The sequence below is a fragment of the Callithrix jacchus genome, chromosome 12 (genome assembly GCF_049354715.1).
Source record: "Callithrix jacchus isolate 240 chromosome 12, calJac240_pri, whole genome shotgun sequence".
NCBI lineage: Eukaryota > Metazoa > Chordata > Mammalia > Primates > Cebidae > Callithrix > Callithrix jacchus.
The window spans coordinates 123,403,726-123,427,590 of NC_133513.1; the positions used below are offsets into that span (position 1 = coordinate 123,403,726).

The window sequence follows — 23,865 nt, forward strand, 5'->3', positions numbered from 1 at the left end:
TGCAAATCAAAACCACATTGAGATACCACCTCAAGCCAGTTAGAATGGCGATCATTAAAAAATCTGGAGACAACAGATGCTGGAGAGGATGTGGAGAAAAAGGAACACTTTTACACTGTTGGTGGGAGTGTAAATTAATCCAACCATTGTGGAAGACGGTGTGGCGATTCCTCAAGGCCTTAGAAATAGAAATTCCATTTGACCCAGCAATCCCATTACTGGGTATATACCCAAAGGACTATAAATCATTCTACTATAAGGACACATGCACACGAATGTTCATTGCAGCACTGTTTACAATAGCAAAGACCTGGATTCAACCCAAATGCCCATTGATGATAGACTGGATTGGGAAAATGTGGCACATATACACCATGGAATATTATGCAGCAATCAGAAATGATGAGTTCGTGTCGTTTGTAGGGACATGGATGAATCTGGAGAACATCATTCTCAGCAAACTGACACAAGAACAGAAAATGAAACACCGCATATTCTCACTCATAGGCGGGTGATGAAAATGAGAACACATGGACACAGAGAGGGGAGTACTAAACACTGGGGTCTATTGGGGGGAAAAGGGGAGGGCCAGTGGGAGGGGGAGGTGGGGAGGGATAGCCTGGGGAGAAATGCCAAATGTGGGTGAAGGGGTGAAAGCAAACAGAACACACTGCCATGTGTGTACCTATGCAACTATATTGCATGCTCTGCACATGTACCCCAAAACCTAAAATGCAATAAAAAAAAAAGAAACCACCTCAGCCACTCCTGAAATAATAACCATTGTAACAGTGGTTACAATGAGCCTGAATGGGTCAACAGAAATAGACTGAAATGCAAACTTGGAAAACGAGTTTGAAGAGGTCTACAGAGGAAGTCCTTGCATATGAGAAACATCAAGACCCTGTATGTGTGAGAAACAACTCAATCATAAACGTAAGGAAAAGCTTAGGAACAGAAGGACCACCAAGCTCAGATGGCTATACTCAGAATTCAGAGCAGAACAGATCAGATCAGCTGACATCCTACTAAGGTCAAAAATACACTAGAGAGTTCAGGATGCAAAGGAGCTTACTGGAGAAAAGCCACCGAATAAACTGAGAATCACATACAAGTTTCCCATTAGGAATTCCACACAAAGCACCCCTGATAGCACCGTGGCTTCTCTCTGACCCAGAGAACCATTCTGAGCCGCCTACGGCATCACGGGAGAGTGGGTAGGCCCACGTGTCAGCAGGCATTTGTGAATGGAACTGCAAGTTTAATAAAGTCTTCTGAAATTTGGAATTGTTCCCCATTGGTGATTTATTGTTAAATACAACTCCCAGGGATCTCGCATTTCTAAAAATACTATTTGCTTTTTATTTAACACTGAACCTTTTGATGTTTTATAATACAAAAATAGTGTCTTATTATTTTAAAAGCTTAGGAAAGAAACTAGCCATATTATTAGAAAAAGAAGATATATGCAGCTATAGTCTGTTCAAATATCAAGAGGTGTGACTTTCAAATTCACATTTCAATCTTTATTTACATTAGACTTTCAGAAATGGTGGGTGTAAATATTAAAACGCCCAAGCCTGGGTAAAATTTTATTGAGAATAACTACAAATAAAAGAAAACTGATTTTTTAAAGTCAGTTTCTGAAATTTAGATGAAAAGAATATTGAGTATTAAGCAAAAAAAAAAATGATATTTACATATCAATGAAGGTTTTCTGCTCATAGATTCATTTCCTATGAAACATAACGCAGGCAAGCTTAGGGAATTACAAAGAAAGGAAAACCCTAATCAAACAGGCACTGTTGTTCAAACAGAGTAATAGTCAAAACGATCCAATCAATTGCTTGAACTAAATTTTTTTTCTTTAAGCCATTCATGCCAGAACACAAGCTCTCAAAGCATGTTTTCCTCCAACAGATGGGGGGACGTGAAAGATACATTCCATGGAAACAGGGTGGGGACAAAGAAGGCATCAGTTGGTCTCAGCAAACACAGAATTCAACCCCAATGGGGACACTGTTCTCAAAGTAAGCATTATTCATTCACATTCTAGGCTATGTCTAACAACTACATGAATCAACCTAAACACACTAAATTCAAGTTGCTGGATCTTTAATTTCACTGTTGTTCAGAATTATACCATAGAATGCAACATAACCTATGAAAATTTTTCTGAAGAGAGAGTACAACAAGTAGCAAAGTACCTTCCTGGAGTGAGGTTAATACTCAACTTTGTTTTCAGATTCGTCCAAGGTCTTCAGATAATCCAGGGTTCACCCTGTCATCAGACATGATGATGGCGGTCATGGTTTTAGGTCTTTGTTTGAAACAAAATTAGTGCTTATCACTGTAAAACACAGTAGCTTATCGTGTGTCAACTGAGGATCTCCATCATTTATTGACTCAATCTTTTGCTTATCAAAAACAGAGCAATACATTGCTCTAAAGATCTTTAGGGGGCAATCTCAGAAATACCCATATAGACACACACAAATTCCTGGTTTCTGTGTGGAATTTAAATATAATTCTATTTTATTGCAATATTAAGATTTCAAATTTAAAATTAAAGAAACCCAAGAATTATAGAGGTTATCAAAGACATATTAACTTGTTCTTGGAGTACGTTCAAAATTAATAAGAAAGGTATTATTATGCTAATATATACTTTATGATATTCTGTCCAATGAAAGAGACTGAGAATCTGACTCTGGCAGTTTCTGACCTCCCTTTACTTTGAATTAATGGTGTGAACATTGTGTTTCCTTCTGAAATCTGTGATTTATGTGAAGTTTATGATGGAAACATGCAAGAAAAGCTTAAACAGGGAAAAGAACAAAGCAATGTTGATTCCTATTTGGAAAATTAAATGAGAAAGATCTTTTCTCCAAGATGTCCTTAAATGATTCTCTATTTTAACCAAATCCAGTGGCCTGGTCCCTTCCTTAAACCCTGTTTTTAGAAGGAATTTTAAATGTATTTGCAATTTCTATTTCCAATCTGAAGCTGGACACAAATTAGTTTGTACACCAATAGAATGCTAAGAAAAGCTTAAATCAATCTTCACCTTTTTATTTATGTTCCTCATTCTTCAGAAACGTAATTGCAGTTTTTATTAACTTTGTTTTATGGATCTAATATTTAAGAAGTCGTCTATCTCTTATGCCACAGCAAGAAGGTTAATGCACTTACAGACTCCCCGGCAATACATCTTACGCAAGGCTGGGCCCAGCTCCTTCCACCGTTCTGAGAAATCTATTTAACAAATCACAGTTGCAGATACATCAGAACAATTATTATTTACATGTTCTGTTAAAATATTTAAACATGCTCACAACTGGATTGGTGGGCACAGGAACATACCCCGGTACTTGGCCTCCCCTGGCCGCTCTCTAGCCTCGGTGCTGGGGCTCTTGATGGAGGCTCCTGGTCCTCTGGGCCCCAGGATGCCAGGACACAGGTGTTCAGTTGGTGGCAGCCATGCTCATGCCCACTGGCTTCTAATCTCCTGCATGCCCGTTTCTGAAACAAACAGAATTTCACTTTAGATGGTCTCATAAAGCACACAACGCTCTAATTGAATTTGCTTTCAGAAAACTTCGGCTGCAAATACAGACCCCTGTGGAGCTGGAAAACTTTATAGGGCATTTGAGGAGATGACTTTAAACTTCGTCTTTTCAGAATAACAATCATCAATTACATTTAACCTCATTATTCCTTGTATTGTCTGATATTTACTTAGCTTTGTACATTTAAAATAGTAATTTCAAACAATTTTGGCTGAAACTCTTGTAATAAACTATGGTGACTGGTTTATTGATATTGAAAATGTACAAAACCTATAAATTTTGTTTAAGAAACTAGTTATATGCTTTTGCTGGGTATCAAATTACATACTTTCTTAATACTGAATAATTCACATGTGAATACTTCTCTGTCTCACTGGCACTGAAGAACAAATTAGTTTTATTTATTTCAAAGGTTACACACACAGTCTATAACTGATAACCTTTGGGAAAGTTAGCATTTGATTTTTACTACTATGTGAACTAAAGAAAATAATTACAATCAAAATGCTCCAATGCTACAGAAAAAAAGTGCTCAGTTTCAACGTCCCAAGAGTTTGTGTATTTTTAGGGCAGCCATGTTGTAACTGACTCGGAGTTTCAGAGACAGGAGGACCTCTGTAAACAGTGAGAGGCCACTTTGGCCCAGGGCCAGCAATCCACCCCAGGAGCCCTGGCAGCCAGCCTAAGAAGACCCACTGCTGGACACCCCGATGTCAGAACACACTTCATGGTACACTGGCATCTCCCTGACTTCTTCAGTCACTGGCAAAGCACCTTTATGAGTTTTGCAAAATGTGTTTATTATCTGTACTATTATTATTTAATATATTCTTAATGAACTCTTTCACTTAATGCATTTACACAATATAGAAATCTTATGACAGACTAGGAATGATACATTAAAAATGGGAGATAAAGGAAAAAGAATGAAGAGAGGAGAATTCTCATTATTGTATAGTTCATTATTATATAAGCAGTAGGTGAGTATTAACTGATACTGAAAAAAACTGATAATCAGACAATAAAGGGTTAAATAATAAAACGGCATACCTAAGGATATTAAATAGAATTAAATACAAATAATCACTAGAAAATACAAATCCTTCTACATCCAAAGTTTTAAAAGAACAAGACCCAACTATACACTGTATACAAGGGATGCACTTAAAATCAAGTGATTCTGAAGGGCTAAAAATAAGAAGGACGGACAAAGGTACACTAAGGAAATAAAAACCAAAACAGAGCACGAGCAGAGCACATAGAACACAAGCCCCAAAGTGTTCCATACAACCGAGGACTTTTCTTTAATGCTGAAAGCCACAGTCCACAGTGAAGACATAATACTCATAAACATCTACGGGCCAAATAATATAACTATAGTCTTTATCAAAGACTCCGGGAGATGTGGGCAAACACAATTAGAAACATACTAATAACAGAAGGTTTCATACACCATTCTCAGTACAAAGCAGAGTGAGTAACATCATAGAAGACGGGCAAGGAGAGAGATCTAAACAACATCATCAGCCAAGGTTGACCTTACGGCCGTGGATATTGAACTCTGCACCCTGATCATAGAGAATACACGTTCCTCCCAAGAACCCACAGCACAGTCACAACTGATTGCATTAAAGGGGAAAAAAGCCAATGATTTCTACTCGGTAGAAACATACCAATACTTCTAATCACAATGCATAAACTACCAATTATTAACAAAAACAAAAAAAGCAGAAGGGCGCTCCACCTGGAAATATTAAGTCTTACTATTTATTCGGTCACCAAACTGAAAGGACAAAATTAAGAAAAATAATAACTACAATGAAAATACTACATATCAGAATCCATGAAATACATTTAAAGCAGTAATCAGAGAAAAATTCATTGCACTGACATTTTTATCAATAAAAATGAGAAATGAAAATTAATAATTCCCAGCCAGGCACAGTGGCTCACGCCTGTAATCCCATCACTTTGGGAGGCTGGTGCAGGCAGATCACTTGAGGCCAAGAGTTTGAGACCAACCTGGGCAACATGGTGAAACCCTGTCTCTACCAGAAAATATAAAAATTAGCCAGGCATGGTGGTGTGCCTATAGTCCCAGCTACTCAGGAGGCTGAGGTGTGAAGACTGAACCCAGAAGGCTGAGGCTGCAGTGAGCCAAGATCATGCCACTGCACTCCAGCCTGGGTAACAGAGTGAGCCTCTTTCAAAAAATAAATAACAATAACAATAATAATTCCCAGCTCATGAAAACTAAGGAAAAAAAGCAAACCAAAGGAATACACCAAGAAAAAATAAAGGAAAAAGCTAAAATTAATAAGAAAAAAAAGTACGTAAGATAAAATTAATGAGGTAGGGAACAGAAAAACAGAGTTAATGTAAAAATATAAATCCTGGTTTTTGGAGGGAAAAAAGTACTGTTTCCTAACAAATCACTAGTTAAGTTGGTCAAGAAGAAGGTGGAGTGAATACAAAAACAGAAAATAAGAAAGGACACAGGGAAATACAACGAAACAGGAAACTTTTAAATCTTAAGGGAATATTAAAATGTAGATGAAACTGATAACTTCCTAAGGATAGTCTGATTACCAAAACTGATCCCATTAGAATACAAAGCTTAAACGGATGATTTCCCAGAAGAAACAAAAAGAGTTATAAGTAACCAGCCCACAAGAAGCCCCAGGACCAGACAGTTTCCCAGGGGAATTCTCCCAAACCTTCAAAGGCCAGGTAATGCCAATGCTCTATGAAAAAGATTCCAGCACACTGTCTCCTTTTATGAAGCAAATGTAACACTGATAAACCAGACAGAAGGAACAAGAAAATAAAACTACACACCAATCAATTGCTCTTCAATATCGATATAAAAATATGAAATGAGGCCTAAGATATCAGAAATATTAGGAAACTCTTAGTATCATGTACTATATTAATAAACATAAGGAAATAGTGTGATTACCTCCATAGATTCTGAAATATCCCTTAAGAAAGTTTAAAATCCATTTATGATAAAATTTAAAGAAAACAGGAGTTGAGGGGATATACTGTTAAACATGATAAAATACACATTCCTTAACTCATTACCGCATAGGGAAAAACTAATAGCATTTCTCCACTATCAAGAACAGGGCAAAGATGCCTACTTTCTCCGTTTCTGTCCAACACCGTATGACAGGTATTGACCATATATTGAGACGAAAGAAATCCATCAGCAGCGTAAGAAGGAGTAAAGCAGTAAAGCCACTTCAACTTGCACTTGATAACCACAAATACCCGGAAACCCCCAGAGAGTCAATGATAAAAGGAATTCACTAACACAGAATTAATATATAAAAATCAATAGCTTTTAAATACAAAATAATAATCAGAGAAAACTCCATTTAAAATAACTGCAACAAACGTTAAATACCTACGAACAAATTTAACGAGAATTGCACAAAGTCTATGCAAGGAGAATGTAAGACCTTCTTGAAAGACTCTAAAGGAGATATGAACAAGAAGAGAAAAGACATCCCCAGCTCTTGGCTGGATAACCCAGTATTATAAAGATGACAGTTCTCCCTAAATAAATGTGTAAATTCAACATAATCCCAGTAAACTATTTTTATAGAGTTACACTAGTTGATACTAACAGTCACAATGAAAAAAAAAATGTGCAACAAGGGCCAGGAAAACTCTGAAGAAAAAAAATAAAACAACTCCTGGTCATTAAAATAAACCACAGAGACTCCGTAATGAAACACGGCGGTCCTGGTACACAGGAGACAAACGGACCAATGTGGTAGCATTAAAAGTCCAGACACAAATTGAAATACACATGAAAGTTTGTCTTCAAATCACCGGGATAAGGATGGACTTTTATATATACATATATAATTTTCTTTTTTTTTTAGAGATGAGGAATCACTATATTGACCAGGCTGGTCTCAAACTCCTGGACTCAAGCAATCCTCCCACCTAGGCTTCCCAAAGTGCTAAGATTATAAGCATGAGCCACTGTGCCCAGCAGGATGGACTTTTTAATACATGAGGTTGGGACAACTTAGAGCTATTTGGAGAAAAGAAATTTAGATCTGCACCTCATACCATGACATGGTTTGACTGTGTCCCCACCCAAATCTCATCTTGAATTATAGCTTCTTTAATTCCCACACGCTGTGGGAGGGACCCACCGGGGGCAACTGAATCATGGAGGCGGTTCCCCCACAGTGCTCTCGTGGTAGTAAGTCTCACAAGAGCTGATGTTTTTATAAGGGGCTCCCCTTTGGCTTGGCTCTCATTCTCTTTCATGCACACTGCCAAGTAAGACGTACCTTTTACCTTCTGCAATGATTGTGAGGCCTCTCCAGCCACATGGAACTGTGAGGCCATTAAATTTCTTTTTCTTTATAAATTACCCAGTCTCTGGTATGTCTTTATCAGCAGTGTGAAAACAGACTAATACAACCACATACAAAACCAAACCAGATGCATCAGGGACTGAATGTAAAAGATCTAATTACAAAGAACTTTGCAATTCCTAGGAGAAAATACGAGTGAATTCTCTAATGCTGGTGTAGGGAAAGATTTTCTGACAATGATTCAAAATACAGAGGCAATAAAGTCAAGATTGATAAGTTTGACTACATGAAAATAAAAACTTCTGTAGGGCCAAATAAATCCCAAACATCCAAGGAAAACTGATATATTGAAAGAAAAATGATTGCAACATACACCACAGAAAAAGGGTGAGTAACTTGAATATAAGAAACTATTACAGGCTGGGCGCAGTGGCTCACACCTGTAATCCCAGCACTTTGGGAGGCCGAAGTGGGCAGATCACAAGGTCAGGAGTTCGAGACCAGCTGGCCAATATGGTCTCTACTAAAAAAAAATACAAAAATTAGCCAGGCGTGGTGGTGCATGCCTGTAGTCCCAGCTCCTTGGGAGGCTGAGGCAGAACTGCTCGAAGCTAGGAGGCAGAGGTTGCAGTGAGCCGAGATCGCGTCACTGCACTCCAGCCTGGGTGACTGAGCAAGACTCCATCTCAAAAAAAGAAAAAAAAAAGAAACGATTACAAAAACTGAGGTACAAAGGACCAAAACTCTGAAATATAAATGGAGAAAAGACACCAAGAATTTGCAAAAGCTATTAAAATGGTCCACAAACATGAAAAAAAAAGTTCAAACACACTCCTATTTAGAGAAATACAAATTAAGACAACATCAAGATAGCATTTACCATCAGAATGGCAAAAATGCCCAGTGTGATGCAGCCCCTGTAGGTGAGGCTGTAGGAAAACAGGCACCTCCCACTGTGCTGGTGAGAATACAAATTCCTGCAGGGAAATTTCGCAATACCTAACAGTTACATGCAAATTTTTTAACCAAGCAATTAGACCTCTAGAACCTACTTTAAACATACACCTCCAACAATGTGGAAAAGAAACACATTTGCACAGCTATTCAATAGTGCAATATGGTGGAAACAACCTAAATACCCCTACACAGGAGAGTGGTTGGATAAACTACGGTACATCCAAGCAATGAAGTACTATGCAACTGAGAAAAGGAAAAGGCCGATTTCCACACCTACTGGTGTAGAGTGATCTCCAGAATACACTGTCAAGTGCAAAAGCCAAAGTGTAAAAGAGTATCTGTAATATGCTACCTGCTGTGTAACAAAGAAGAGGTTATAAGAAAACAGACACTATCTGTTCATTTCTGCAAACGAAATACAGGGAGGATATTGAGAAATGAAAGAGACTGCTTTCCTACAGAGAGTGGGTAGGAAAGGGTTGGGGAAAGTGTGGCATAGGAACAGAAATGAAAAAGGAGCATATAGGCCGGGCGCGGTGGCTCAAGCCTGTAATCCCAGCACTTTGGGAGGCCGAGGCGGGTGGATCACGAGGTCAAGAGATCGAGACCATCCTGGTCAACATGGTGAAACCCCGTCTCTACTAAAGATACAAAAAATTAGCTGGGCATGGTGGCGCATGCCTGTAATCCCAGCTACTCAGGAGGTTGAGGCAGGAGAATTGCCTGAACCCGGGAGGCGGAGGCAGGAGAATCGCTTGAACCCGGGAGACGGAGGTTGCAGTGAGCCAAGATTGTGCCACTGCACTCCAGCCTGGGCAACAAAGCAAGACTCTGTCTCAAAAAAAAACAACAAAAAAAAAAACTCCACTATTTTGACTAGAAATTCAAAGGCTAAAAACAAAAAGCACTGTATAGAAATGCTGTACTCTAGCTAGTAAATGTGCTTATTACAGGGTTAGGAATTTTGAAACTACTTTATTGGCATTGGATAAATAATTAAATTAACTGTAAATAATGAGAGCTATGTTTTTCACTGTTGGAGAAATAAGTTACAAACACAGAAAAGGGAGAGGCTACAATGAACCTTGCGGTGCTGAATTGGAATTTTTAATCCATATCCAGAGACATAGAAATATATATAAATATGTATGTGTGGGTTACTGTGTGTGCATGTATGGGTGTAATCCACCCGTACATACACACACACACACACACACACACACACATCCTAGCTGTGTCCACTAAGGACAATGGCATCCTAGCAGCAAGATTACACCCAGCACCTAGAAACTGGTTTCTAAACACCTTTTTCCCATAAAAGGAATCTGGACTCCATGGGAGGCAGCTGATTCAGGGAAGGAGCAGAGAAAATACAAAATGAGCCTGAAACACTTTATGGGCCAAACACTTAGAAAGTTCTTACAAAACGAGGGCATGTCAGAAAGACAGAGGCACCAACCTGAAGGACTGACTTCCTATTAGCCAAAGCTGGAATGATTTAAGCAATAAAATAAATAAAAATAGCAGTGGATTATAATCCACAGAATAAAGTAAATGCCCACTAGTCTACCCATATCAAAAATGATTGAGTAAATAAATGGGTGAGAAGGGACAGGGCTTCCTTACAGTTGAATTTTCATTAATAAATGCAAAAGCAAAGAGGGACTTATGCATTAAATACCACAGTAAAAAATACTGCAGGCAAGATCTAACAATAGATGCTAAAAGCAGGAGGCAAAAGTTTAAGGAGAAAATGGACACTTGCGCAGTTTCAAAATATCTTCCCCAAGATTTGTATTAATTATAAAGAGAAAAATAGTAACTTTTCAGTGGATGAAACCATCTTAAGCAAGTGACAAGGTTAACAACAGCAGCAATACGACACAGATATCATGACCCCTCCTCCATACGATGTACCAAGATGGCACAACACCACCTCTCCAGTACTCATGCCAAAAATGCACACCCTGACTCTAACCATAAGAAAACGCTGGGCAACTAAGTAACTCACCAATAATCATTAAATGTTGAGGTCCTAAAAGACTGCCAGAGTAAAGGCCGGGCGCGGTGGCTCACGCCTGTAATCCCAGCACTTTGGGAGGCCAAGGTGGGTGGATCACGAGATCAAGAGATCAAGACCATCCTGGTCAACACGGTGAAACCCCATCTCTAATAAAAAATACAAAAAAAATTAGCTGGGCATGGTGGCATGTGCCTGTAATCCCAGCTACTCAGGAGGCTGAGGCAGGAGAACTGCCTGAACCCAGGAGGCGGAGGTTGTGGTGAGGCGAAATCGCGCATTGCACTCCAGCCTGGGTGACAAGAGCGAAACTCCGTCTCAAAAAAAAAGAAAAAGAAAAAGACTGCCAAAGTGTCACAGACGGGAAGAGAGTAAGGAAACTCAACAAGTAAATGCAATGTGGAATCCTGGGTTAGATCTTGTGACAGAAAAAGGATACTAGTGGAAAAACTGGTAAAATTAGAATAAGGTTTATAGTTAACAGTAATGCACCAACGTTAATTTCATAGCTTGCTAAGTATACTAAGATTATTAACAAGCTTAAGTGAAAGATGTATTTGAACTCTCTGTACTGTTTTTGCAACCTTTCTGTATGTCTAAAACTATTTCAAAATAACAAGTTTTTGAAAAGGAAAAAAATCCCTTGCATCCCTAATGTGACAGAAATACTGATCTAAAGCAGAGTGCCTTTTCGGAACCTCGACCCACTGATTCTAATTATTCCCCTTTGAGTAACTCCAACAAAGCGGCCAGGTGTCATGGCTCAGGCCTGTAATCCCAGCACGTTGGGAGGCCGAGGTGGGCAGATCAGGAGTTTGACACCGGGATGACCAACATGGCAAAACCCCGTCTCTACTAAAAATACAAAAATTAGCTGGGTGTGGTACATGCCTTAATCTCAGCTACTCAGGAGGTTGAGGCAGGAGAATTACTTGAACTCAGGAGGCAGAGGCTGCAGTGAGCTGAGATCACGCCACTGCACTCCTGCGTGACAGAGTAAGACTCCATTACAAAAACAAAGAAGCCCCCTGTGTATGAGAGAAACATCCTTTCAGATATTTGATGATCATTCTCAGACACTCTGGAGGTTTGTCTCTCCAACCAGACATCCCTGGTCTCTCTCACCATTCCATTTCAGAGATGCTCAGACTTCATAGCCTAGACACCTCCTCCAGCGTTTCGAAATTGCCAATATCCCACTTAAAATAAACCACGCAAAATACTTTCAATGCCATGTAACAGCAGAAGAGAAGAACCACTTGCCAAGACCTGGCCACTGTGTTACACAGGAGAAACCCCAGCAGCCACAGCACACACAGGTCCACGCAAGCTCACCTCCCCCGCAGCCCCCTCGGCTTCTCCACGCAAACGTGCTCTCCAACTCCTGGGGCTCACTCAGTCGTCGTTGTCTTCCGCTTTTCCTTTTTTTAATGTAACTGCAGGCTCTCCTATGTATACTAGTTAACTCTGATTTCCACGGAATATGTATTTGATTTGTGGCATATCAAAAAATACTCAATCCTTGTCATGCCATATATTACAGTAACTGTATTAATCATCCTTAGGACTTCTGCAAATAATGCAGCCTTCTGTGTGTTCACCTAAGTTGGATGAGAGTTTGAAGAACTAAGGTCAAAGCTCTGGATCTCTGGTTATTCAGGATCTGCTCAATCCTTATGGTGCAAAGGAAGCATGTTATGATAAACTGGTTTGCTGTCAACTTTCACTCATCTGGATTAAAGGGAAAAAGTGGAGATATTCAGTATTCCCCACATAACTTTACAAGTTTCAGTTTTCCCCCATCAGTAACATCATAGTAGCCTAACAGCAGTAATATTACTTCCCTTCCTCTTTTCCCAGTAACATGGGACTTATTCAAAAGGAAACCAAACAGGCATGCATGAATATGAATGAGAACCTGTGCTTTCGGGATGAAATTTACAACACTTATCAGACTATATTCTACACCATTTCTGTGTGGTTGAATGACCACTGGCACATTAAGGTCAGCAGACTTGTGATTATCTGCAATGATGAGCTCACATTCTCCGAGGGGCACAGGGAGCTGAAGGGCCGGGGTCCCCACAGCCTGTGGCAGGAGAAAGGGGAGCCACACTATGCCACCAAGGTGGGCAGAGGGTGGGTTCCGCTAGGGAATGTGAGGATGACATCACAGTGGCACTCAGCCAGCAGAATGAATTAATTTATTCATATTTTCTCTTTCTTCCCTTGGATTATTGAGAGCGGACCACATATGATATCGATCTATACACTTACTTGGCAAATAGTTCAGTTGTCATGGATTGGCCTGGACCAAAGAAAAATGACTGCCACAGAGGCACTGACATCTGGGGCTGCTGCTGTTGAACGAGAGATCTGTCAGCCTTCGCAAAGGCAAATGAAGACTTATGCCAAACTAAAAAGACACTTGCACTATACAAACAAAAGGGAAGTCCTATGTGTACCCAGAGACCCTACATAACAATCACTAGAGTAGATCAAGTGACCGGCATCCTCATCAAAGGTGAAGCAGGAGTACGGCCGAGAAATACATGCTGCTTCAAAAGATGCTAAATTAAAACAGCAGATAGGGATGGCGCTGCCCCAAAGACGGAAACGTGCGGCGCTGCCACGGGTCTCAGGAACCTCGCTGCCTGTCCTGAGGAAGCGAGGGCAACCATTAGTTGAGGGGGACTTCTTCCTTTATGGGAGGTGATGGTCCCAAGTGAGCTTAATGAGTGAAGTGTCTGTATGGAATAGGGGGTGGAAGACTTAACAATTTGCCAGAGTTGACATTCAAAGCCTTGGTTTCCATGCTGAGAAGAGCCAGCCCTTATAGAAACCAGACAGGGGACGTTTCTCTGATGTCCCTGGAAACACAGAGCAAAGCCAGAGAACAGCAAGAACGGTGAACAGAGCCCAGCACCAGCTCTGCCTCTGGGGCAGGGTGGCGGGGAGGGCCTCGGCCTTGCTGGCAGCCTCCACTCTGGGCTCAAGAGGAGAGTGGAGAACAGAGAAGATGCATGGTTCTCCGGCCTCTTCAACAGAAAACCACCATGCACCTTCTTCAGTCTGCAGGAAAGAAAATGGCAGCGTTCAACATCAAAAGCACTGGATGAAGCACACATATTACACGTGTCAACACGTGAACTAGCATAGGAATATATAGCAGGTTAAAATACCAAAGGAGCTGGCCAGGCACAGTGGCTCATGCCTGTAATCCCAGCACTCTGGGAGGCCAAGGCGAGTGGATCACTTGAGAGCAGGAGTTCAAGATCAGCCTGGCCAACAGGGTGAAACCCCGTCTCTACTAAACATATAAAAAATTAGCCGAGCATGATGGCACGTGCCTATAATTCCAGCTGCTGGGGAGGCTACGGAAGGAGAATCGCTTCAACCTGGGAGGCGGAGGTTGCGGTGAACCAGGATTGTGCCATTGCACTCCAGCCTGGGTAACAAGAGCAAAATTCCATTTCAAAAAAAAGTAATTAATTAATTAATTAAAATACCAAAGGAAATCATTAGAATTCAGGAATACAATTAACAGTAAGTCCATAGAAAATATATTATATATAAAATAAAATAATCTAATCTTTCATTCTGAAGGTATTTTGAGAATTTTTACTAATGACTTTATGCTGAAGATCACTTACAGTGTATGTGTGTAATGCTCGGTAATTGAGTCCTCAGCTATCAGGAACGGTGGACTGAGGGAGGTTTCTTCAGTTCAGTTTCGTTCAAGTCCTACCACGATAAAGCTGCTTCTGCTGGATGGAGCAGTGGATATGGATGCCCACTGGTCTGAACACAGACAGGTAATGCTGAATGGAGCAAGAAGAAGGCCCCAGAGACTGCCACTTGGAAAGAAAGCATGCTTTCCACCAAGTAAACGTTCCTTTTCTGTGACATTTTCATTTGGAGAACGACCTTGTACTCTTAGGGTTCTTTCTATGATGTTTGGTACTGCATCAACTAAAGAGGGGCAGAAGTTAGGGTTCTCACACTGAACTCCTGCCTGACCAGGGCACGCTGGGGCTTTAAGCAACTGGATTTGACATCTTGATACTGTGTCCTTTTTTCAAAAGACTCCTCAGCCTACTGCGCTCAAGCTTTCAGTACATACTCTTGACCAAGTTTAGCTTGGCAAAGAGAAGGCAAGTTATGAGATGAGCAAACCAACACTCAAAGTAAGAGGCAACTTGATTCTAGGGGAGCCAGTTACCTTGAAACAATGTCCAAGGTGGCTTCCTCCCTGGGAGGCAAGGCTGGCTCAACATATGCAAGTGAATAAACATAAACAGAACCAATGACAAAAACCGCATGATTACCTCAATAGATGCAGAAAGGGCCTTCAATAAAATTCAATACCCCTTCATACTAAAAATCTCAATAAACTAGGTATTCATGAAACATATCTCAAAATAATAAGAGCTATTTATGATAAACCCACAGCCAATATCATACTGAATGTGCAAAAGCTGGAAGCATTCTCTTTGAAAACCAGCACAGGACAAGGATGCCCTCTCCCACCACTCCTATTCAACACAGTATTGGAAGTTCTGGCCAAGACAATCAGGCAAGAGAAAGAAATAAAGGGTATTAAAATGGGAAGAAAGGAAGTCAAATTGTCTCTATTTGCAGATGACATGATTGTATACATAGAAAACTCCATCATCTCGGCCCAAAATCTCTTAAGCTCATAAGCAACTTCAGCCAAGTCTCAGCATAAAAAATCCATGTGCAAAAATCACAAGCATTCCTATACACCAATAGTAGACAAACAGAGAGTCAAATCATGAGTGAACTCCCATTCACAATTGCTACAAAGAGAATAAAATACTAGGAATAGAACTTACAAGGGATGTGAAAGACCTCTTCAAGGAGAACTACAAACCACTGCTCAAGGAAGTAAGACAGGATACAAACAAATGGAGAAACATTCCATGCTGATGGACAGGAAGAATCAATATCATACTGCCCAAAGCAATTTACACATTCCATGCTGTCCCCATCAAGCTACCACTGACTTCCTTCACAGAATTAGAAAAAAGTACTTTAAATTTCATATGGAACCAAAAAGAGCCCAAATAGCCAAGACAATCCTAAGCAAAAAGCACAAAGCTGGAGGCATCATGCTACCTGACTTCAAAGTAAACTATAAGGCTACAGTAATCAAAACAGCATGGTACTGGTATCAAAACAGATACATAGACCAATGGAACAGAACAGAGGCCTCAGAAATAACGCCACACATCTACAACCATCTGATTTTTGACAAACCTGACACAAACAAGCAATGGGGAAAGGATTCCCTATTTAATAAATGGTGTTGAGAAAAGTGGCTAGCCATATGCAAAAAACTGAAACTGGACCCCTTCCTTATACCTTATATAAAAAATTAACTCAAGATGGATTAAAGACTTAAACATAGGACCTAACCATAAAAACCCCAGAAGAAAACCTAGGCAATACCATTCAGGACACAGGCATGGGCAAAGACTTCATGACTAAAAACACCAAAAGCAATGGCAACAAAAGCCAAAATTGACAAATGGGATCTAATTAAACTGTAGAGCTTCTGCACAGCAAAAGAAACTATCATGAGAGTGAAGAGGCAGCCTACAGAATGGGAGAAAACTTTTGCAATCTATCCACCTGACAAAGAGCTAATATCCAGGATCTATAAGGAACTTAAACAAATTTACAAGAAAAAAACCAACAACCCCATCAAAAAGTGGGCAAAGGATATGAACAGACACTTCTCCAAAGAAGACATTTATATAGCCAACAAACATAAGAAAAAAAAGCTCATCATCACTGGTCATTAGAGAAATACAAATCAAACCATAATGAGATATCATCTCATGCCAGCTAGAATGGCAATCATTAAAAAGGTAGGAATCAACAGCCAGGTGCGGTGGCTCACACCTGTAATCCCAGCACTTTGGGAGGCCAAGGCAGGTGGATCACCTGAGGTTAGGAGTGATAGTTGCACGGCTGTAAATTTACTAAAAAACACTTAATGACACACTTTCAAAAATTTAAAACTCCAAACCTGGCCAAGCAAGGTGGCTCCCACCCGTAATCCCAACACTCCGGGAGGCCGAGGCGGGAGTGTCACTTGACGTCAGGAGTTCGAGAAAAGCCTGGCTAACATAGGGAAACCCTTTATCTACTAAAAATGCAAAACTAAACTGGGCTTGGTAGTACATGCCTGTAATCCCAGCTACTCTGGAGGCTGAGACATGAGAATCACTTGAGCCTGGGAGGCGGAGGTAGCAGTGAGCTGACATTGCACCACTGCACTCCGACGTGGGTGACAGAGGCAGGCTCTACCTCAAAAAAACAAAAACCAAAAAACTCTACACCTAAATAACATGGTCTTGATAACTGCAAGAGATAAATCTAAAAAGATAATAGCTAGGTGATGATAATGAAAGGTGACCATGTGGCACACTGATGGCATTTTCCCCAAATGAATTATGTTTTTCCCTAAACAAATGATGTTTTGAAAATACCAACAATTTTATGCATTTGCTTAATCCTTTCATTAATTCTCAGTTAAACACACACACACACTCACATGTCAGTCAACCAAAAAGCCTTTCCTGAATACCTACTATGTGCCTCACTCAGTTCTGGGCACTTGGTAATCAAAGATATAGAAGCCAAGGCAGAGTCCTTCCAGGGTCAGTGCTGGATACAACAGACACCTGAAAGAGATGGCGAACCATCATCAGAAAATGACCTCCTTGCTGATGCCAACCACACTGTGACTTTTCTATGTCATATATAAAGAAACCTGCCAAAAATCAGAAATGATTGGCCAGGTGCGCTGGCTCATGTCTATAATTCTAGCACTTTGGGAGGCCAAGGTAGGTGGATCACCTGAGGTCAGGAGTTCGAGACCAGCCTGGCCAATGTGGCAAAACCTCATCTCTACTGAAAATATAAAAATTAGCCGGACATGGTACTGTACGACCATAATCCCGGCTACTTCGGAGGTTGAGGCAGGAGAATTGCTTGAACCCGGAGGGTGGAGGTTGCAGTGAGCCAAGATCGCACCACTTCACTCCAGCCTGGGTGAAAGAGTGAGACTCTATCTCTAAAGAAAGGAAGAAATGATTGAGATTAGGCATAACTCAGGCTGTAAAGATGAATCATCATTCATCAACTTCCTGTATCTGGACGGGATGACGGTGGAATCTCATTATACTGAATATAACAGTACAGCATAGCCCAACAGATTGTTTTCAAAATGAAAAATGGGTGACAGAATGCAACACCTTGTTTCTTAAGGAATGGGTTATAATGATTTAGAGTGAGAAGAGGGACCACAGAAAGGCAAAATAAGGGCTTCTGTCAGGGGCCGCATCAACAGCTGGGATTTTCTAGGTTCTCATGGCGGGGATCTCACTCAGCAGATCAGAGGAGCTATAAAACCTGCATCTGATGGGGTAAAACAAGCAAATTTAAATCTGAATCTTTTTTTTTTTTTCAGATAGTCTCACTCTGTCACCCAGGTTAGAGTACAGTGGTATGATCTTGGCTCACTGCAACCTCCACCTCGTGGGTTCAAGCGATTCTCCCGCCTCAGCCTCTCGAGTAGCTGGGGACTACAGCTGTGTGACACCATGCCCAGCTAGTTTTTGTATTTTTTTGGTGAAGACGGGGTTTCACCATGTTGCCCAGGCTGGTCTCAAACTCCTGACCTCAAGGGGTCCGACACCTCGGCCTCCCAAAGTCCTGGGATTACAGGCTTCAATCACTGTGCCCTGCCTGAATCTTCTTAGTTTGTAAGTTAGACCCCTTAGGGCTACTTGAATGGAGTTAAAGCCATTAATATGCTTAAGTGCTTTTGCTGACAAGGACTTAGAGTTGTCCTCGTCAAACTGACTGGGTAATTTCTCAACTGCTGGCAATGTCAGATCTAAAAGACAACCACAGAGCAGAGTAAACACAAAATATCCTCAGCCTTTTTATGAACAGAAGTGGCTATTCATAACACCAGGAATTGGTGGGATTGGAACTTTACAGTTTACTCACATCTAAGTTTCCACAGTTGTGTCAAAAACATTCCAGGCTGGAAATTAAAATAAAGGCTCAAGCTTGCCCGTTTCCGGACTAAAGGCATGGCCTGTGTGCGGGTGTACATGACAGGAAGACCACAATTGCCAAACAATGAGCACCAGACTGCTGTCGGACCTGCAAAGAATCCACAGAGGGAACAACAGCACAGCTACACAAAGTCACACTCACAGCCGACAAGCTGCACTCGGCGCAGAAAACTCGCACTGCTAGTGGTTTCGCTTAGCAGTGAAACTGCTGCTGCACAAGCTACACTTTCCAAGGCAATCTTAAAATTATTCTAAACCAAAACAGGGCAGAAAGCGTTTAGCATTAACATTCTCGAACTCTTAAAGGAGTCTCGCAAACTTAACATTACTGTATGTACACATGCATGTATGTGTTTCATTTTCTCTCAAACTTAACATTATTGTATGTACACATGCATGTATGTGTTTCATTTTCTCTCAAACTTAACATTACTGTATGTACACATGCATGTATGTGTTTCATTTTCTCTCAAACTTAACATTACTGTATGTACACATGCATGTATGTGTTTCATTTTCTCTCAAACTTAACATTACTGTATGTACACATGCATGTATGTGTTTCATTTTCTCTCAAACTTAACATTACTGTATGTACACATGCATGTATGTGTTTCATTTTCTCTCAAACTTAACATTACTGTATGTACACATGCATGTATCTGTTTCATTTTCTCTCAAACTTAACATTATTGTATGTACACATGCATGTATGTGTTTCATTTTCTCGCAAACTTAACATTATTGTATGTACACATGCATGTATGTGTTTCATTTTCTCTTTTTTTCAGACGGAGCATTGCTCTGTCACCCAGGCTAGAGTGCAGTGGTGCGATCTTGGCTCACTGCAACCTCCCCCCCAGGGTCCAAGAGATTCTCCTGCCTCAGCCACCTGAGTAGCTGGGATTACGGGTGCATGCCACCATGCCCAGCTAATTTTTGTATTTTTGATAGAGACGGGGTTTCACCAAATTAGTCAGGCTGGTCTCAAACGCCTGACCTCAAGTGATCCAGCCGTCTCAGCCTCCCAAAGTACTGGGATTACAGGTGTGAGCCACAGCACCCGGCCTTCATTTTCTTTTAAACTCTGACCGAAAATGTATTAACCAGCTTCCTCTTTGGGCCAAATTGGACCAACAAGATTTACTCTTCTGTATGAACAAAACAGGGCCAGGTATGGTGGCTCACACCTGTAATCCCAGCACTTTAGGAGGCTGAGGCAGGTGGATCACCTAAGTTCAGAAGTTCAAGTCCAGCCTGGCCAACATGATGAAACCCCATCTCTAATTTCTGTAAAAATACAAAAATTATTGGACTTCGCCTGTAGTCCCAGCTACTTGGGAGGCTGAGGCATGAGAATAGCTTGAACCTGGGAGGCGGAGACTTCAGTGAGCTACTGCACTCTAGCCTGGGCAACAGAGGGAGACTCTGTCTCAATAAAACAAAACAAAACTAACGAAGAACTGACACAGATGTTAGATTTAGCAGAGAAGAACATTAAAAGACTTAATATACTAAGTCTTCAAAATACCAAACAGAAACATGGAAGACATATTTTAAATGATCAAAATCAAATGTTATAGGATCCAAATCAAATGCTATAATGTCTGGGATTAAAAATGCACTGGATGTAATTAGTGTACAGTTAGACATTGCAGAAAAAAAGATTCATGAATTGGAAGGCACAGCAGTAGAAACTATCAGAAATCAAAAACAGAAGAGAGAGTTTTAAAAGTAGGCATGGCATCAGGGAACCGTGGGATGACCATCAACAAGCTTAATAGATGTGTAATGGGAGATCTAGAAGGGGAGGAGAGAAAAGGGACAGAAAAAATAATGAAAGATATAATAGCTGAGGCTGGGCGTGGTGGCTCATGCCTATAATCCCGGCACTTTGGGAGGCCAAGTCAAGTGGATCACCTGAGGTTAGGAGTTCCAGACCAGCCTGGCCAACACGGTGAAATCCCATGCCCACTAAAAATACAAAAAAGTCCTGAACACACCTGATCTTGTCAGATCTCGGAAGCAAAGCAGGGTCGGGCCTGGTTAGTATTTGGATGGGAGACCGCCTGGGAATACCAGGTGCCGCAGACTTTAAAAAAAAAAAAATAGAAAAAAGTAGCTGGGTGTGGTGGAGCGTGCCTGTAATCCCAGCTACTTGGGAGGCTGTGGCAGAAGAATTGCCGGAACTCAAGAGGCAGAGCTGAGATCACGCCACTGCACTCCAGCCTGGGTGATGGAGTGAGACTGTGTCTGGAAAAAAAATCTATCTAGGCTGAAAATATTCTAAATTTGATGCAAACGATAAATCCAGAGAATCGAGAATCTCAATAACCCCAAGCACAAAATCATGAAGAAAACTATACAAGAGCACATGAGGAACAAGCAGCTTAAAGCCACTGATAAAGGGAAACCTTAAAGGCAGCCAGAGACGAGAGATACATTTAACACCGAGGAACAGTGAGAGGAGGGATGCATTTAACACCGAGGAACAGTGAGAGGAGGGATGCATTTAACACCGAGGAACAGTGAGAGGAGGGATGCATTTAACACCGAGGAACAGTGAGAGAGGGACGCATTTAACACCAAGGAACAGTGAGAGGAGGGATGCATTTAACACCGAGGAACAGTGAGAGAGGGACACATTTAACACCGAGGAACAGTGAGAGGAGGGACGCATTTAACACCGAGGAACAGTGAGAGGAGGGACGCATTTAACACCGAGGAACAGTGAGAGGAGGGCTGCAGGTCTCTCAATGGAAGCAACTGTAGCAAGACAGTGGAGCAACCTTTTCATACTATTGAAAGATAAAACCTATCAATTTAGAATTCCATACACAGTGGAAGTATCTTTCAAAATAAGGATAAAATTAAGACTTTTTCAGAATATGGAAGTTAAAAAAATGTATCACCAGCAAACCTGTCCTATAAGAAATGTTAGAAGACTTCTTTCAGGCAGAAAAACAATTGAGGCCAGGCACAGTGGCTCATGCCTGTAATCCCAGCATTTTGGGAGGTTGAAGGCAGGTAGATTGCTTGAGCCCAGGAGTTTGAGACCAGCCTGGGCGACACGGTGAAAATCTGTCTCTACAGTAACATACAAAAATTAGCTGGGATGTGGTGGTGCATGGCTGTATTCCCAGGTACTCAGAAAGCTGAGGTAGGATCACTTGAGACTGTAGTGAGCCGAGACCTTGCCACTGACCTCCAGCCAGGGCAACAGAGTGAGACCCTGTCTCAAAAAAAAAAATGATACCAGATGGAAAGATGAAGCTACACAGAAGAATGAGTCATACCAGGAATGCTAAATATATTACCAGTAGATAAAGGTATGGCTTTTTTCTTCTTACTGAAACTTCATTAAAATATGACTAACTGTCAGGCCGGGTGTGGTGGCTCACCCCTGTAATCCCAGCACTTTGGGAGACTGAGGCAGGCAGATCATGAGGTCCAGAGTTTGAAACCAGCCTGACTAATGTGGTGAAACCCTATATCTATTAAAAATATAAAAATTAGCCAGGCGTGGTGCTGTGCACCTGTAATCCCAGCTACTTGGGAGGCTGACGCAGGAGAATCGCTTTAAGCCAGGAGGCAGGTTGCAGTGAGCTGAAATCACACCACTGTACTCCAGCCTGGGCCACAGAGGGAGACTCCATCTCAAAAAAAAACCACAACCGACTGTCTGACTGTTTCAACAGAAATAGTAACAATAAAGTAGAGCGCGCAAAGCCAATGTCAACATAAGTGCAGGACTACAAAAGCAGGAAGGTTAAGAGGAGACAAGCCCAAGGCTCTTACCTGTCAAGTGGCATAATATCAACTGAAGACGGCATTCTAAATCATAAAGCAAATAAAACTACACCCAGCAAGCCAACAAGGAAAATAACATGGAAGCCAGGCATGATGGTTCACGCCTGTAATCCCAGCACCTTTGGGAGGCTGAGGCAGGCGAATCACTCAAGCCTAGGAGTTTAACATCAGCCTGAGCAACAGAGCAAACCCCAGACTCTACGAAAAATACAAAACATTAGTCGTGCAGGGTGGTACATGCTTGTAGTCCCAGCTACTCATGGGAGTTGATGTAGGAGAATCACCTGAGCCTGGGAGGTCAGGGCTGTAGTGAGTCATAATCACACCACAGCACTCCAGCCTGAGGAACAGAGTTAGACCTTTTTTCAAAAAAATAAATAAACAAAAAATAACATGGAATCCCACTAAATAAAAATGAAATATTCTCTCCAAAGGGGGAAAAAGTAAACAAACAACAAATAAATAAAAACCAAAAAGAAAATGATAGATTTTATCCTAACTACATCAATACTTACATTTTATTCTAACTATATCAATAGTCATAGTCAAAAACTAAATACCTAAAGGAAAAGGCAGAGATTGTCAGATTGAATACAAGATATCGAGACTCAATTACAGTCCACCTATAAGAAACTCACTTTAAGTATAAAGATACAATAGATCAAAGATGAAAGGATGAAAAAATACATACAATGCTAACACGGAACAACAGAAAGGTGGGGTTGCCATATTAATAAAAGACAAGTCAATTCCAGAGTAAAGACTATTACCCGGGATATAAAAGGTGATTTCGCAGTGATGAAAAAAGTCAATTCGTCAAGAGGACATAAAACTCATCAACGTTTACACATCTAATAACAGAGTTTCAAAATATGTGAAGCAAAAAATGATAGAACTGCAAGGAAAAATAGACAAATCCACAATTATATTCGCTGTAGTATTTTCTCACAGATATTGATAGCTATATGAATAAAATCATTGAGCATATAGAAAATTTAAACTAAATCACTGGCTGGGTGCACTGGCTCACGCCTGTAATCCCAGCACTTTGG

At 40.9% G+C, this 23,865-nt stretch overlaps 1 protein-coding gene across 5 annotated transcripts in view; it reads right to left on the reverse strand.

Annotated features, from left to right (window-relative positions):
• C12H10orf143 (chromosome 12 C10orf143 homolog) overlaps positions 1 to 23,865 on the reverse strand; it is a 52,175-nt gene that overhangs the window by 20,501 nt on the left and 7,809 nt on the right. For 2 of the 5 annotated variants that reach the window (XM_035269514.3, XM_078344106.1), the window contains exons 2-3: positions 3,364 to 3,522; positions 3,193 to 3,255 (exon numbers count right to left, since the gene is read on the reverse strand). In XM_035269514.3, coding sequence (XP_035125405.1) covers positions 3,193 to 3,255; positions 3,364 to 3,522 — 222 coding nt within the window. Of the gene's footprint in view, positions 1 to 2,207; positions 2,282 to 3,192; positions 3,256 to 3,363; positions 3,523 to 23,865 lie in introns of those variants that run through there. The other 3 variants (XM_078344104.1, XM_078344105.1, XM_078344107.1) reach the window with 2 other exon arrangements.